Raw genomic sequence first — 14,573 nt, forward strand, 5'->3', positions numbered from 1 at the left:
CCTCCAAACCAAAGGAGTAGCCATGGGCACCTGGATGGGCCCCAGCTATGCCTGCCTCTTCATAGGATATGTGGAACAGTCCATCTTCCGCAGCTACACTGGTACCACCCCCCACCTTTTCCTCCGCTACATCGATGACTGTATCGGCACTGCCTCGTGCTCCCACGAGGAGGTTGAACATTTCATCCACTTTACCAACACTTTCCACCCCGACCTCAAATTTACCTGGACCATCTCAGACTCCTCCCTTCCCTTCCTAGACCTTTCCATTTCTATCTTGGGCGACCAAATCAACACGGACATTTACTATAAACCGACCAACTCCCACAGCTACCTAGACTACACCTCCTCCCACCCTGCCCCCTGTAAAAATGCCATCCCATATTTCCAATTCCTTCGTCTCCGCCGGATCTGCTCCCAGGAGGACCAGTTCCAATACCATACAACCCAGATGGCCTCCTTCTTCAAAGACCGCAATTTCTCCCCCGACGTGATTGACAATGCTCTCCACCGCATCTCCTCCACTTCCCGCTCCTCCGCCCTTGTGCCCCACCCCTCCAATCGCTGCCAGGACAGAACCCCACTGGTCCTCAGCTACCACCCCACCAACCTCCATATACAGCGTATCATCCGTCGTCATTTCCGCCACCTTCAAACGGACCCTACCACCAGGGATATATTTCCCTCCCCTCCTCTATCAGCGTTCCGAAAAGACCACTCCCTCCGTGACTCCCTCGTCAGGTCCACACCCCCCCACCAACCCAACCTCCACTCCCGGCACCTTCCCCTGCAACCGCAAGAAATGCAAAACTTGCGCCCACACCTCCCCCCTTACTTCCCTCCAAAGCCCCAAGGGATTCTTCCATATCCTCCACAAATTCACCTGCACCTCCACACACATCATTTACTGCATCCGCTGCACCTGATGTGGCCTCCTCTATATTGGGGAGACAGGCCACCTACTTGTGGAACGTTTCAGAGAACACCTCTGGGACACCCGGACCAACCAACCCAACCACCCCGTGGCTCAACACTTTAACTCCCCCTCCCACTCCACCAAGGACATGCAGGTCCTTGGACTCCTCCAGACCATAGCAACACGACGACTGGAGGAAGAGCGCCTCATCTTCCGCCTAGGAACCCTCCAACCACAAGGGATGAACTCAGATTTCTCCAGTTTCCTCATTTCCCCTCCCCCCACCTTGTCTCAGTCCCAAGCCTCGAACTCAGCATCACCTTCCTAACCTGCAATCTTCTTCCTGACCTCTCCGCCCCCACCCCCTCTCCGGCCTATCACCCTCACCTTGACCTCCTTCTACCTATCGCATTTCCAACGCTCCTCCCCCAAGTCACTTCTCCCTACCTTTTATCTTAGCCTGCTTGGCACACTTTCCTCATTCCTGAAGAAGGGCTTATGCCCGAAACATCGATTCTCCTGCTCCTTGGATGCTGCCTGACCTGCTGAGCTTTTCCAGCAACACATTTTCAGCTCTGGAGTTCAGTCAGGCCTGCTTTGAGGGCCTGCCTGCAATACCATCAGTGACCACTGTTGAACTTTGGTGCTGTCTGGGTTGTTGGAACTTGTGGCCAAATCTGAGCAGACAGGGTGAAGCTTCCTACCACTGAGTGACGGCTGTCCTATTCTGCCCGGATACAGCCACCCACAGACCTTATGGCTGTGAGGTAGGTTTATCGTGCGTCTGCTGGCTCTCTGCCAACTTTTCCAAATTGCCGAAGCTTTCTGTCGTTCCTTTTTAGTTTCCTAAACACTATTTGCTTCATCCACTCCATGTGTAGCAAGTTTGACATTCTATCCATTCTCTGGGTAAAGCAGAGTCTGGAAAGCTACCTCATCAAGACCCACTGGCTTTGGGTCTGGTTTTGTGGCTCAGAATGTAGTCAGCATGAATCTGAAGTTTTTATTTTTCCCTGCCAGGTTATAAAAATTCCCACTTAGAGAAGTTGCCATCGCTCACATTTCATTCCATAATGGTTCTCCAACAGGGGCCATGGAATTTGTCGACTATCTACAAAACCCATAGAAGGGAGAGCTCTGTTATCACTGGGAAGTTCACACCTCCACTAACAGTGAGTAAAGTCTGCTTGCATTCAACTGCAGTTTTTAAACATAAAAGCATCTATGGTCACTTTTCAATGAAACTTTCAAGGGCCACTTTCATTATCAACCAGTTCTGAATATGGGTCACTGGAGTCAAAATGTTAATTCTATTTCTCTCTCCACAAATACTGCCAGACCTGCTGATTTTCTCCAGCAACTTGTTTTAGATTTCCAGCATCCACAGTTCTTTGTTTTATGTTGTCTCATTTGTCAACCCGATCCTGGAGCTTACAGCTGTGGATGAATTATTGGGAACAGAAGCAGAAGTTGCCAGAAAAGCTCAGCAGGCTTGGCAGTATTATGAAGAAAATTCAAACTTAACATTTTAGGGCCAGTGACCCTCCCTCAGAACCCCGAGGAAGGGTCACCAGACCCGAAACGTTAACTTTGATTTCTCTTCATAGATACTGCCAGACCTGCTGAGCTTTTCCGGCAACTTCTGCTTTTGTTTCTGATTTACAGCATCCGCAGTTCTTTTGGATTTTTAAACGAATCATTGGGGGGTTGGAATTCTCCATTGAGTCACCAAAGTACACTTGTGAATAGAGCTCACAGCAGAAAGTTCTTTCCTCTTTTACTTACGATTTATACATTTGTTCAGATTTGCTGTATTCAAAAAGCTTTATTCCAGTTACATTAAATTCCAGAATAAACAAACAGTTTGCCTTCCAGAAAATACACATTGTTACAGATTAACATTGTTAATGCACAGTAAGCCATGTCACTTATTTAACAATTATTTAAATATTATCTTTTGCTATTGTTGAAAACGCATTTTCTCTTCTCATTTCTCAAAGCATTCTTTGAATGTGGGCCTTGCTGACAAGGCCACATTCCTTCATATGATGCAACTTTGTAGGTCACTTCAGGACCTTGGATAGAGGTCTGACTGGACAAAGAGGGCAAGCTTCCTCCATTAAAGGGTGTTATTGAAAACTGTGGGATTTAAAGGACAATCCAAACCCTGTTGTATAATTTACCATAACAGAGGAAGCCTTGAATTTAAATTAGAATCTGTATCAAGACAATTGAAGAGGGTTGGAATAGTTAACAGAACCACCCTGGCAAAGTGACAATTCAGCTTCATACATACATTGGTGAAGCTGAGGTTGTTCTCTTTAGAGAAGGTAAGGTTCAGAACAGACTGAATAGATATGCTCAAAACCATGAGAATTTGGACAGAGCAGATAGAGAGGTAAACAGATAGCCTTGACAGGAGGGTGAAGAAGAAGGTTAACTGCTTTAAGGTAAAAGGTTAACAAAGGCTTCTTAATACGGTGAGTGATTAGGATCCAGAATGCACTGGCCAACAGAGTGATGGAGGAAGATTCAAATATGACTTTCAAAGGAGTACTGAATAATTACCTAAAGATAAACAGTTTGCAGGATGATAAAAGGAAAATGAGCTGAATAGCTCTGACAAAAAGCTGGCACAGAAACAATGGGCCAAAAACCCTCATTTTGTGCTTTGACCAATCCACAGTTTAACATTTCTATGATTTTAGGCTATCGAACTTTAATGCAACATGACTTAACCAAAGATTCTTTCTTGGAACTATTTAGGAAGTGATAAAGAATATAGAAACAATGTAAACGCATTGGGGAGTATGCAGAAGTGATTTACAAGAATTGTTTACTATTGAGAAACTTCAGCCGTGAGGATAGATTGAAGAGGTTGGGACTGCTCTCCTTGGAGATAAGAAGGCTCAGGGGAGATTTGATAAAGGATTTCAAAACCATGGGGGGGGCTGGATAGACAGCTGACAGGGAGAAGCTGTTCTCACTTGTAAAAGAAACAAGAAAGAGAGAGCATAACTTTATAGTAATGCACAAAGAAACAAGGGTGATGGGAGAAAAAAAACTTTCATTCAACTAATAGTCAGGGTATGGAATGCACTGCCTAGAAGCATAGTGGAGGTAGGTTCAATTGAGGCATTTAAGTGGGCATTGGATGATTAGTACTATGCAAGGGTATGGCGGGAAAGCGGGATATTGGCACTAGGTAATGACGTTTGTTCGAAGAGCAAGGTCAAGGCATGATGGGCTGAATTACCTCCTCCTGCACCAATCAATGATTCTTTGAATATGGGGCTCCTTCCCATGGTTTTTCAATGGCCTGATTGGCAAAAGACACCATATAAGGTAGCCATGAGCCACAGAGATCAGAAGGACCCTAGATGCCTTCTCGTACGTGTGAGACTGGCTACCTTCAGCCAACTTGTGCCAAGAACACCACAACGGGGCACAATGAGCCACTGTCTGGAAAATCAGGCACAGTTCTTTCTCCCAATTGCTAATCAGAGGCTTCTATGCAGATTTGTGACTTGCACACGGCTAGGGCTTGCTGTGAACTCGCCTCACAGATGCAGAGCTGGTCAGCCACACTTGCAACCCTGTCCATTTTAAACTAGCTCATCTGGCGCACATTCGGGAGGGGGGGGGGTGTTGCCTGATAATCTCCTGATCAATGGGGGTTAGAGTAACTGCATTTCTATATAATCAGCCTTGAAGGTGCCATGCAACTGTGGAATAAAGAAAACCTTGCTTTATATTGGTTAACTGGTGATGAGCGACAAATTCAAAATTCCCACCAGGGACTATTGAGAAAACAAGTGACTCCATGAGGGATGAGGGTGTCTGATGAGCTTAACACCCAAGTCCCTTTGTGAGGACATGGGGAATATAGACTTAATTTGCTGCATGGAGCTTTGCCTGTCTCAAACCATATTAAGGAGGATTCCAGTACAAGTGGGTTGAATCTGAGCTCCCCAAGAACACATGTCAGAGATTAAAAGGCAAATAATGTAACACAGGGACGAAGACCTGCTCAAAACTGTCCATTGCAACTCTTAATGGAGTCTGAACAAGCCGGAGAATATCAATGCGCACGCAGGAAGCAGGGGTCCATTGAATTATGAAACATATAATGTCAGCACAACACAGTATAATTATAATGAGGCTGCCTGCCTTCAAAAATCACACAACACTGGGTTATAGACCAACAGGTTTATTTGAAACTGCAAGATTTTGGAGCACTGCTCCTTCCTCAGGCAGCTAGTAAGACAGAATACATTGGACACAGAATTTATAGTAAAAGATCAAAGGGTCATACAACATATGTGAATGCTTTGAGCAAACCTAGATGGCTATTAATTCTTTAATCAGTTAGAATGGAGGTGCAGATTTCGATTGATTGATATGTAAATCCATGCCCAAACTTAACTTCATATTTTACACAATATTTACACTGGTTTTATTTCCAAAGTAGGAATTTAGAAACTCTATAGACAGTCAGTTAATGTAGCATTTTATAAGTTCCTACTTTGGAAATAAAACTAGTCTGGGTCCAGGGATGAGACGCAAACAGACTTGAAACATGGCCTCACACCTAAAATGCATTGTCTGACCTAAGATGTTATCTTTATTGTATAAAACATAAAGTTATCTTCAGGCAGGAATTTACATATTAATCAATCGAAACCTGCACCTCCATCCTAACTGATTAAAGACTTAAGAGCCATCTAGGTTAGTTCAATACATTCACATAAGTTGTATGACCCTTTGATCTTTTACTATAAATTCCTTGTGCGATGTATTCTGTCTCACTAGCTGCCTGAGGAAGGACTGGGTCTCCAAAAACTTGTGGTTTCAAATAAACCTGTTGGACTGGAACCTGGTGTCGTGTGATTTTTGATTTTATCCATCCCAGTCCAATACCAGCACCTTCCACTTCATTTTAGCAGTTGTTCTATTTTTAACACAAGTTGAGTGGTTTTCCTAGGCATAGGAAAATTCATCAGGTTGATGGAAGCAAGATATAAGGAAAGGACTTGCAGTTTAGGCATCTCTTGTGCAGTGGTAACGTCCCTACCTCTGGTCCAGGAGATCTGGCTTCAAGCCCCACCTGCTGCAGAGGTGTGTAATAACATTTCTAAACTGGCTGTTTTTTTTTAATTGAACAAGTACTTGCATTTATATAATGCCTCGCATGACCAACAGAATTCTCTAAGCTCCTTATGGCCAATGAAGTACTTTTTGAAATGCAGTCACAGTTTTAACGTAAAAATTGCAGCAGCCAGTGTGTGCTCACAACGTCGCACATACAGCATTGTGATTAAAAAAATCCAATCATCTGTTCTTTATGATGTTGACTGAAGGATTACTCAGTAAAGGTGGGATTACTCTCCCGAACCTCTTTGAAAACGTGTCATGGAATCTTTTATATCCAACCAGTAGGCAGATGGGATCTCAGTTCATCACTGCTTCTGAAAAACAGCGCCTCCTACTGGGAAGCTTCCTCCCATTCCCACACTGAATTGTCAGCATTAAGTTTTGCTCTAAAATCTTGGAGGTGGGTTTGCATCTGAAACCTTCTGATCTGGAGGGAAGAATGCTATCAACTGAACTCTAACCAGCATACAAGTGGAATGCATCAGGTAAGATGCTTTGAAAGCCCAGATTGTGGGCCAGGAGCCTTGCCTCCTGGTCCCACATAATATTCATGCAACTCCTTATGGCCAACATGTTTCTTGCCTTCTGCCTTGTCCAATGTGTGTAGCATATCCATACACTAAAGGGAGAATGGTAGAATAGTGTTGGTGCAGTACTGAATCATACCTATCAGAAAGGATGCCAAGTCCACTTTCCAGTCTGTGATGATGAACCTGATCACAGCTAAGTTTCTTACAATCTGTCTCCACATCCTGAGATGGTAAAGGTGGGAGGGATGAAAATAATTAAGCCTGAAGTTTCTGCTGTTGATCAGAGTAGAGACTGAGTGAGAAAGGGATTATGCTTATCTGGGATGGATCCATGATTAAATATACTACAGATACTCAGTATCTCATCTCAAAAGATTAGTCCTTTGTGCAAAAGATTAGACAAAGGAAAGATAGATGACTAGTTGAATGGGAATTTAGGTGAACAGTTCTCCTTATAGTGACCTTCAATCTCTGCTCTGGCAAGTTGCTATTTGCCTGGAAGGTGTTTCAATTTCATAGCAGGATGGTGGGCATACCCTTGTCAGCATGTACACCTGCCATTGTGGAGAGAGACCTGTGGTTTACCTGCCTTCCCCCTCCAGGAGTATATTCAAGAGCAATGGAGGAGCAAGCAGAAAGCAAACAGCTTTAGTCATGAGAAAGGAAACAGAACAAAGGACGATTATTTTTAAAGAAGGATTTTATAATTTTTTAAAATGGCATTTGAAGTAGCATTTAAAACCAAGACATTCAAAATATCATTTGAAGTAAAGAGATTAAAATAGGCGCTGTTGATAAAAAGGACACTTTTTTTATAACAAAAGAGCATTTTAAAAATCTGGATTTGGATCAGATGTGATTTCAATTTTTGCAGTGTGCAAGTCAAAAATTGTTTTTCATTATGTAAGAGAAAATGTGCAGTGACGTTATAAAATACATTGCTTCCTCCTCTAAGATGGTGCTAGCACGTAAAGTACAAGAGCATGCTGTAGTTTCGAGGCTTTCTGCACAATAGATGGAGAATGAAAGGCCGGAAAACAGGATAAAAACAGAATGTAAAAACAGACAAAAGTATGCAGCACAGTTACGGTCTGCATCCTGAATTCAGTTGAATGGGGACAAATGGAAATTGATCTGGCACAGTGACTGAGTCCACATACAGGCCAAGTCTGTGTGTCTCTGCTGTCTGGTATCTTGGCAATTTTATTGTCAGAAAGAGGAGAGAAGAATGGAAGAGAGCTGGGAAGAGGAAAAAAATCTCACGACTGCAAAATTCTTTCAGTATTAACAGCAAAGACACTTATGCTCCTCTTCATCAATCAATGCCATGAACCCTTTGCATTTGACAAGATCTTAAAGAAAAATAACATTATGCAAGACAGTGTTTCCTCAGGGTATAGCTAATATCATAGGGGTCTTTCAAAGCAAAGCTTACTGATAACAACAATTGTTGACAGCAGTGGTATTTAGGAGGAAGATTGAACCGTGTACAGCTTCCAAGAAAAGGCATCTGGATCTGTTGATGCCTTAACAAAGGAAAATGTAAAAATCAAAAAAGCAGACACCGACAAGCAGAAAAGCCAGCAGACCCAGTAAGACACTGCTTATTAGCATGCGGCTAAAGCTTTATGTTTGGCACACCCTAGGGGGCTGTACAATTTGAAATTCCTACCTGGCTCCTTTCATGGGAGCACGGGATGGATTCCGACATCCCCTGTCCTAGTTTTCAGCACCATGTGACCCTGTTCCCGTTCCTCCGAGCTTCAGGTCGAACAATTCCCACCGAGCCTTAAAAATCCGTCTACTGGATCAACAGCATGTTCCATCCAGACACTCAACACTAACCTTCTGACAATAAAGAGAAACAACAGACTGGTCCTGTCAAGATTGAGAATAGCTGAGCCCTCCCTAGCCTCACAGGGAAGACGTGAGGAACCCATGCAAAACACGACACACACAAAGGAGAGACTGGGTAGAAATTTTCACTGACTCCTTTTCACTCGCTCCACAGCACAGTCCCTCAGCTTGCACACAATTCTGGCACAACCCTTAAGATGACAGCTGAAGAAGAGAGGGAGGAAGAGAGAGAGAGAGGGGGAGAGAAATCATCCACTGCCTGACTGCTACATCCCTGATGTCATCTCCAACACCCAATCACAAAGCAAGCAGTTAATCTTTTCATAACTACCTTTTCTTTTCACCCTGGCAACACAGGGCAAAAAAGCAAAGGCCTGCAAATTGCAATGACCTAAAAGGTATATTCTTCAGTATTTCAATACAGTATTAGTTAGGCAGACCTGTAACATGAATGCAATGGTCCCTTTTGGACTGATGACTCTGTAATTCTGTAAACATATCTGTGCACTTTCCATCATGGAATCACACCTGGTACCAGCCTGCAATTCTGTTTCGTAAAATATTCAGTGTCTGAAATTTGCGTTGAGGGGAGCCAGAGCTATTTATTGCCTTGTGAAGAGTGGAGGGAATGCAAAATGTAGTTCGAGCATAATATTAGATTTAGAAACAACACTAAATATTTCCATTGTCTTCCTTTGCAATTTGTACAACTGATTTTCTATTCTGTTACATCTGAGAGGAACATTTCTTTGTTGCTGCTTTGTACAGTGGTTTCCCCAAGAAGGAGGATCAGAGAGAGCAGGCAGAAATTCCAACACTTGCGATAAATGTTTTGAATAATCTATTTCTCTGTGTCTCCCTTTTCCTCCTTTGGTTTTGGGATAGTGGTCCAGAGGGAGCAGTTATACTCCATTGCAATAATAACGTAACCACTGCTCACACATCAGTTTTGACAGCGAGTAGTAGCAGATTATTCAATCACAAAAGGCATCACAGCTAGTAACACTGACTTCCCAGGACCTGAATGATTAATTTTCTCCCAACTCATGGGGAAAGAAGTCAATTGAGCAGAGGAACATTTGGATGCACTGGGCTGGGAATGTATATTATCATATACAGTATCCAGTCAAATCCCAGTGGCTCATGGAATAACAGGGTAGATTTTCCTGTCCTTTGTCCTTAAGACATGTTAATGTCTTTGGATGCAAGCTGCATGAGAAAGGGGCATGGACCACTTCAGCTGAATCTCTGCCCCTTGTAAATTGTACCAGGACGTTAGGGTTGTGAGAAAGAAGGGAATTGAAGTGCTGGGATTTCACTCATGGTGTGCTTGGCCTTTAGGTGGGGTGGGGTCCCATAACCCCGAATCCTAGTTTAAAAATAAGGGGGTGCCCATTTGAGGGATAAGGAGACATTATTTTTCTCTCAAAGTTTTGTGAGTTTTGGTATTCCCATCCTCAAAATGAGGTGGACGCAAAATCTTTCATTTTGTTTAAAGTAGAGGTAGAAAAGAATCTTGATTACCAAAGGGCTGAAAGATTGTTGAGGATGTGCAGGAATGAGTTGAGGTTAAAATCAGATCAGCCACAATCTTACTGAGTGGTGGAGCAGGCTTGAAGGGCTGAGTGGCCTACTCTTGTTCCTTGTTCTTATGTTCCTGATCTCCTATTTTCCTGGAGGTATGCAGACATATTAAAATCACAGCTCTGGAAGTGTCTTGGGAGACAAATTGAAGACCTGTGTTGCACTGCTCCCCATCCCCCTGAAATTTAGGTGCAATTAGAAACTTAAGATATCAGAAGCATCAAAACTCATAAGCCCAATAAACTACAGTAGAGTTGAGTCAATCTTCTTGTTCCACCAACTGTAGGCTATGCCAGGGAGAGGCAACAAATCAAAGAACATTAATATTCAAAGGCCTGCAGGGCACTGTGGCTCAAGCTACAACAAATGGACTGCAGCAGTTATAGCGTCATAGAGATGTACAGCACATAAACAGATCCTTCCATCAAACCCGTCCATGCCGACCAGATATCCCAACCCAATCTAGTCCCACCTGCCAGCACCTGGCCCATATCCCTCCAAACCCTTCCTATTAATATACCCATCCAAATGCCTCTTAAATGTTGCAATTGTACCAGCCTCCACCACTTCCTCTGGCAGCTCATTCCATACACGTACCACCCTGTGTGTGAAAAGGTTGACCCTTAGGTCTCTTTTATATCTTTCCCCTCTCACCCTAAATCTATGCCCTCTAGTTCTGGACTCCCCCACCCCAGGGAAAAGACTTTGTCTATTTATCCTATCCATGCCCTTCATAATTTTGTAAACCTCTATAAGGTTCACCCCTCAACCTCTGACGCTCCAGGGAAAACATCCCCAGCCTGTTCAGCCTCTCCCTATTACTCAAATCCTCCAACCCTGGCAACATCCTTGTAAACTTTTCTGAACATTTCAAGTTTCACAACATCTTTCCAATAGGCAGGAGACCAGAATTGCACGCAGTATTCCAACAGTGGCCTAACCAATTCAAAAAGACAGCTGACCTCTACCCCCTAGGATGGGCGATAAATGTTGGTCCATCCAGTGATGCCCACATCCCATGAATGAACTAACAAAAAAAATAGGAATAGTATACTTTAGTTGCTCTACTCCCATATATTGCAAGATTAATAAAATCTTATTGGACGATAGAAAGAAAGACTTACATTTATTTAGCACAGTACATGAGCTTAGGACTGTATAAGTAGTTTTGAAATGCAATGGAGAAAGTGTGGCAGCTAATTTATCACACCACAAGCTTCTCCAGAACATCTGTGTGACAATGATCAAATAAGTTTTGGTTGAAGGGTAGATACTTGAGTTTAAGACAAGAGATGATCTCATTGAAGCATGCCATATTTATGAAGAGGTTTGACAGGGTGGATAGTGAGAGATTGTCAGGGAATCTGAAACGTGGGGCCATAGTCTCAGGATAAGGGGCCAATCATTTGGGACTGGGATGAGGAGAGATAGCTTCACTCAAAAGGTTGTGAATCCTCAGCATTCTCTACCCTTGAGATTTGTGGATGCTTCATCGTTGAATGTATTGAAATTGGAATCTTTGAGATCTCAATGATGAAAGAGATATGGGGATGAAGTGGGAACCTGGAGTTGAACCCCAAGATTAGCCATGATTGCATTGATTGGTGGAGCAGACTCAATGAGCTGTGTGGCCTCTTGCACCTATTTCTGGTGTTCTTCTTACTAAGATACCAGGTAGAACTGCCCTTCTCTTCAAAATAGTGCCATAGGAACTTTTACTTCCAACTAAGAGAGCATCTCATCTTTGGCAAGGTACCGGAACATCAGACTAGGTTTTGTGATCAAGTCTTTGAATTGGGATTTAAGCTTAAAAACAGCTGAACCAGAGGCATAAATGGAATCGTTGTGCCATAGATACCACATGCATTGTCTTCAGCTAAGGTCGTCAAATGCAGCAGAGACCAGGGTGGAGTCTGAGATCTTAATGACTGACAGGATAGACATCAATCTACTAAACTTAATGAACCTGGTGAATTATTTTAAAGGAGCTGACAAATCACAGGTGATCAACAATAGAGCTGTATAAAATGCTGAGAGGTTTTGAAAGACGAAGAGGGGACAAACTGGTGAGTGGGTGTCGTAAATATAGACAATTGGCAACAGAACAAATCCAGAAATAAGAAATAATTCCACAGTTGGTTATCCTGAACACAGTCACATTCAAATGAAACCCTCAAAGACATGTGAAGAACTGGAGAGGCATGGTGGCTCAGTGGTTAGCACCACTGCCTCAGAGAACCAGGGACCTGGGTTTGGTTCCACCCTCAGGTGACTGTGTGGAATTTGAATGGGTTTCCTCCGAGTGCAATGGTATCCTCCCATTTAGCATCAAGGCATCACATTCAGCAATTTAGCTTGTTTCTCTGTTGAAACTGAAATGCAATGTGCTGAGTTATCAATAACAGTTTCCAGAACAGACAACAGACTGGGATAACACTGGCTGTACAGAGACCGAAACAGAACAATTGATCTAAGGACTGCTAACCCCTCAGTGTGGCTGAGATCCACATAACCTACTGACTCACAGCAAGAGTGACACCAAAGGAACCACAATGACATCTTCACATGTCTACACAAACTACTCTGTCATGTAGGAACCCTCAATCTTCACTCCCTGAGGGAATGTGAAACTAGCCGAGTCATTGTGGAGAGCCAGTTATTGGCTGAATTTGCTGATCATTAGTGACACTAGGTTCATCGAATCACGACAGTACAGAAAGAGGCCATTTGGCCCATTGAGACTACAGTGATACTCTGAAGAGCATCTTATCCAGATGCAGCTCCCTACCCTTTCCCTGTAACCCTGCATTTCCCATGGCTAATCCACATAGCCCACACATCCCTGGACACTACTGACAATTTAGCATGACCGATCCAGCTAACCTGCACATCTTTGGACTGTGGGGGAAACCAGAGCATGCCCATGCAAACACATAATGTGCAAATTCCACACAGCCTGAGAGTGGAATCGAACCCAGGTCCGTGCTAACCATTGAGCCACCGTGCTGCCACCAAGTCATGTCTGGGTTGAAGTCCACTACCCACATCCTTTTCTGCCCTCTTCTCAAAGGCATATTCAACCCACAGCACCATGATCTCCTCCACAGGTAGGAAAAGCAGGGATGTCCTGAATTCGTACCAGAACCACACACTGTTAGCAATAGATGATTGCCATTAGCCATTCAGCCAAATGAGGTAACCCATCCCCCTCCCCCATAAGGAGTCCAAGTTGTCATGGTAACATCCACTTTCACATGCCCGTTCCAGCCTGGAATTCTGGATTGTGATGATGGAGACTCCAATGTCTTTCATCATCTGGTTGACCAGGAATCTCTTGTATTCATACGGCCCACCACCATTGTAGTTATTATGAAATCTACTTGTTTGGATATATTATGACACACCTCCAGGGCAGGTGGGAATTGGACCCAGGTTTCTTATCCCAGAGGTATGGTTATTATCACTGCACCATGTGGTTCCCCATCACTGGTATGTGCCGGGAGAATTTGCGAGTTGATGCTCGATGTGTTTGGCCACATGATGAATGCACTTTCCTTGGCCAACAGGTTATGGAGTGGGACTTAAACCCAGGACTTCTAGCTCAGAGATAGAGACACTACTAAGTGCACCAAAAGAGTCCTCCTACATGGAATTATTTGAAAAACATATAAGTTTGAAATTATCAGTCCTAAAGTTATAGTGGTCAATATTTTTGTGATTAAAGGGAAATAAATAGGTGTTTACAGTTTGCCACTTAGTACCTGTTACAGCTCATCATAAACTCTTTACAGATTTCTAAACATCAGGCAGCCACTATTCAGTCTTTCAAGCCTTTTCCACCATTAATTGAGATCTTAGCTGGTCTGTATCCATTTGCCTGTTTTGGCTCCATATCATTTCAAAACTGTCACTACCAAAGAATCGATGAGGATCAGCCATGATCTCAATAAAATGGTGGAATAGACTCAGGGGGCAGAATGGCCTACTCCTGTTGCTATGTTTCTAAGTTCCTATTAAGGATGGGAAACAAATACCAATTCCACAAGGTTCCCGAGCCCTCCTTCACCTTCGAAGTCATCAGCAGAGGAGCATTAAACTCAGGTAAAGGTGTGAGAGGAAGGGTCTGATTACTTCTATTATTCATTGTGAAGATGGTTCACTGATAAGGTCAGCACATGCTGCACATCCCTAATGCCCAAAAGCAAGTCGTGGTGAACCACTCTCTCGAATGTAACTCAAAGAGTTGGCTCAGCTGTTTCAGAGTCTATCACATTGCTGTATGTCTGCAGTCACATACAGGGCAAGGATTCCTCCAATAAGTTACATCAATTAACCTGATAGGTTTGACAACAATCCATTGTTACATGGTTACCATTGCTGTTACAAGGGTTTCTATTCCACATTTTATCTCTTTATTGAATAAGTTTAAATTTTCAAGCTACCATGATGGAATTTGAGCTCATGCCACTTAGACCATTAGTCCATTGCTGTAGTCATAGTGCTATTGTATCCATGCTTGAAGTAGCCATGCA

The 14,573-nt window shown here is 43.3% G+C and overlaps 1 protein-coding gene across 2 annotated transcripts in view; it reads right to left on the minus strand.

Annotated features, from left to right (window-relative positions):
• apc2 (APC regulator of WNT signaling pathway 2) overlaps window positions 1-14,573 on the minus strand; it is a 206,721-nt gene that overhangs the window by 44,777 nt on the left and 147,371 nt on the right. The window contains exon 1 of one of the 2 annotated variants that reach the window (XM_072594241.1): window positions 8,273-8,648. The exons of the other annotated variant lie outside the window; for it this stretch is intronic. Coding sequence (XP_072450342.1) covers window positions 8,273-8,311 — 39 coding nt within the window. The 5' untranslated portion in view covers window positions 8,312-8,648. Of the gene's footprint in view, window positions 1-8,272; window positions 8,649-14,573 lie in introns of those variants that run through there. 2 annotated transcript variants of the gene reach the window in all.

Source organism: Chiloscyllium punctatum, chromosome 24 (assembly GCF_047496795.1).
Source record: "Chiloscyllium punctatum isolate Juve2018m chromosome 24, sChiPun1.3, whole genome shotgun sequence".
Lineage (NCBI taxonomy): Eukaryota > Metazoa > Chordata > Chondrichthyes > Orectolobiformes > Hemiscylliidae > Chiloscyllium > Chiloscyllium punctatum.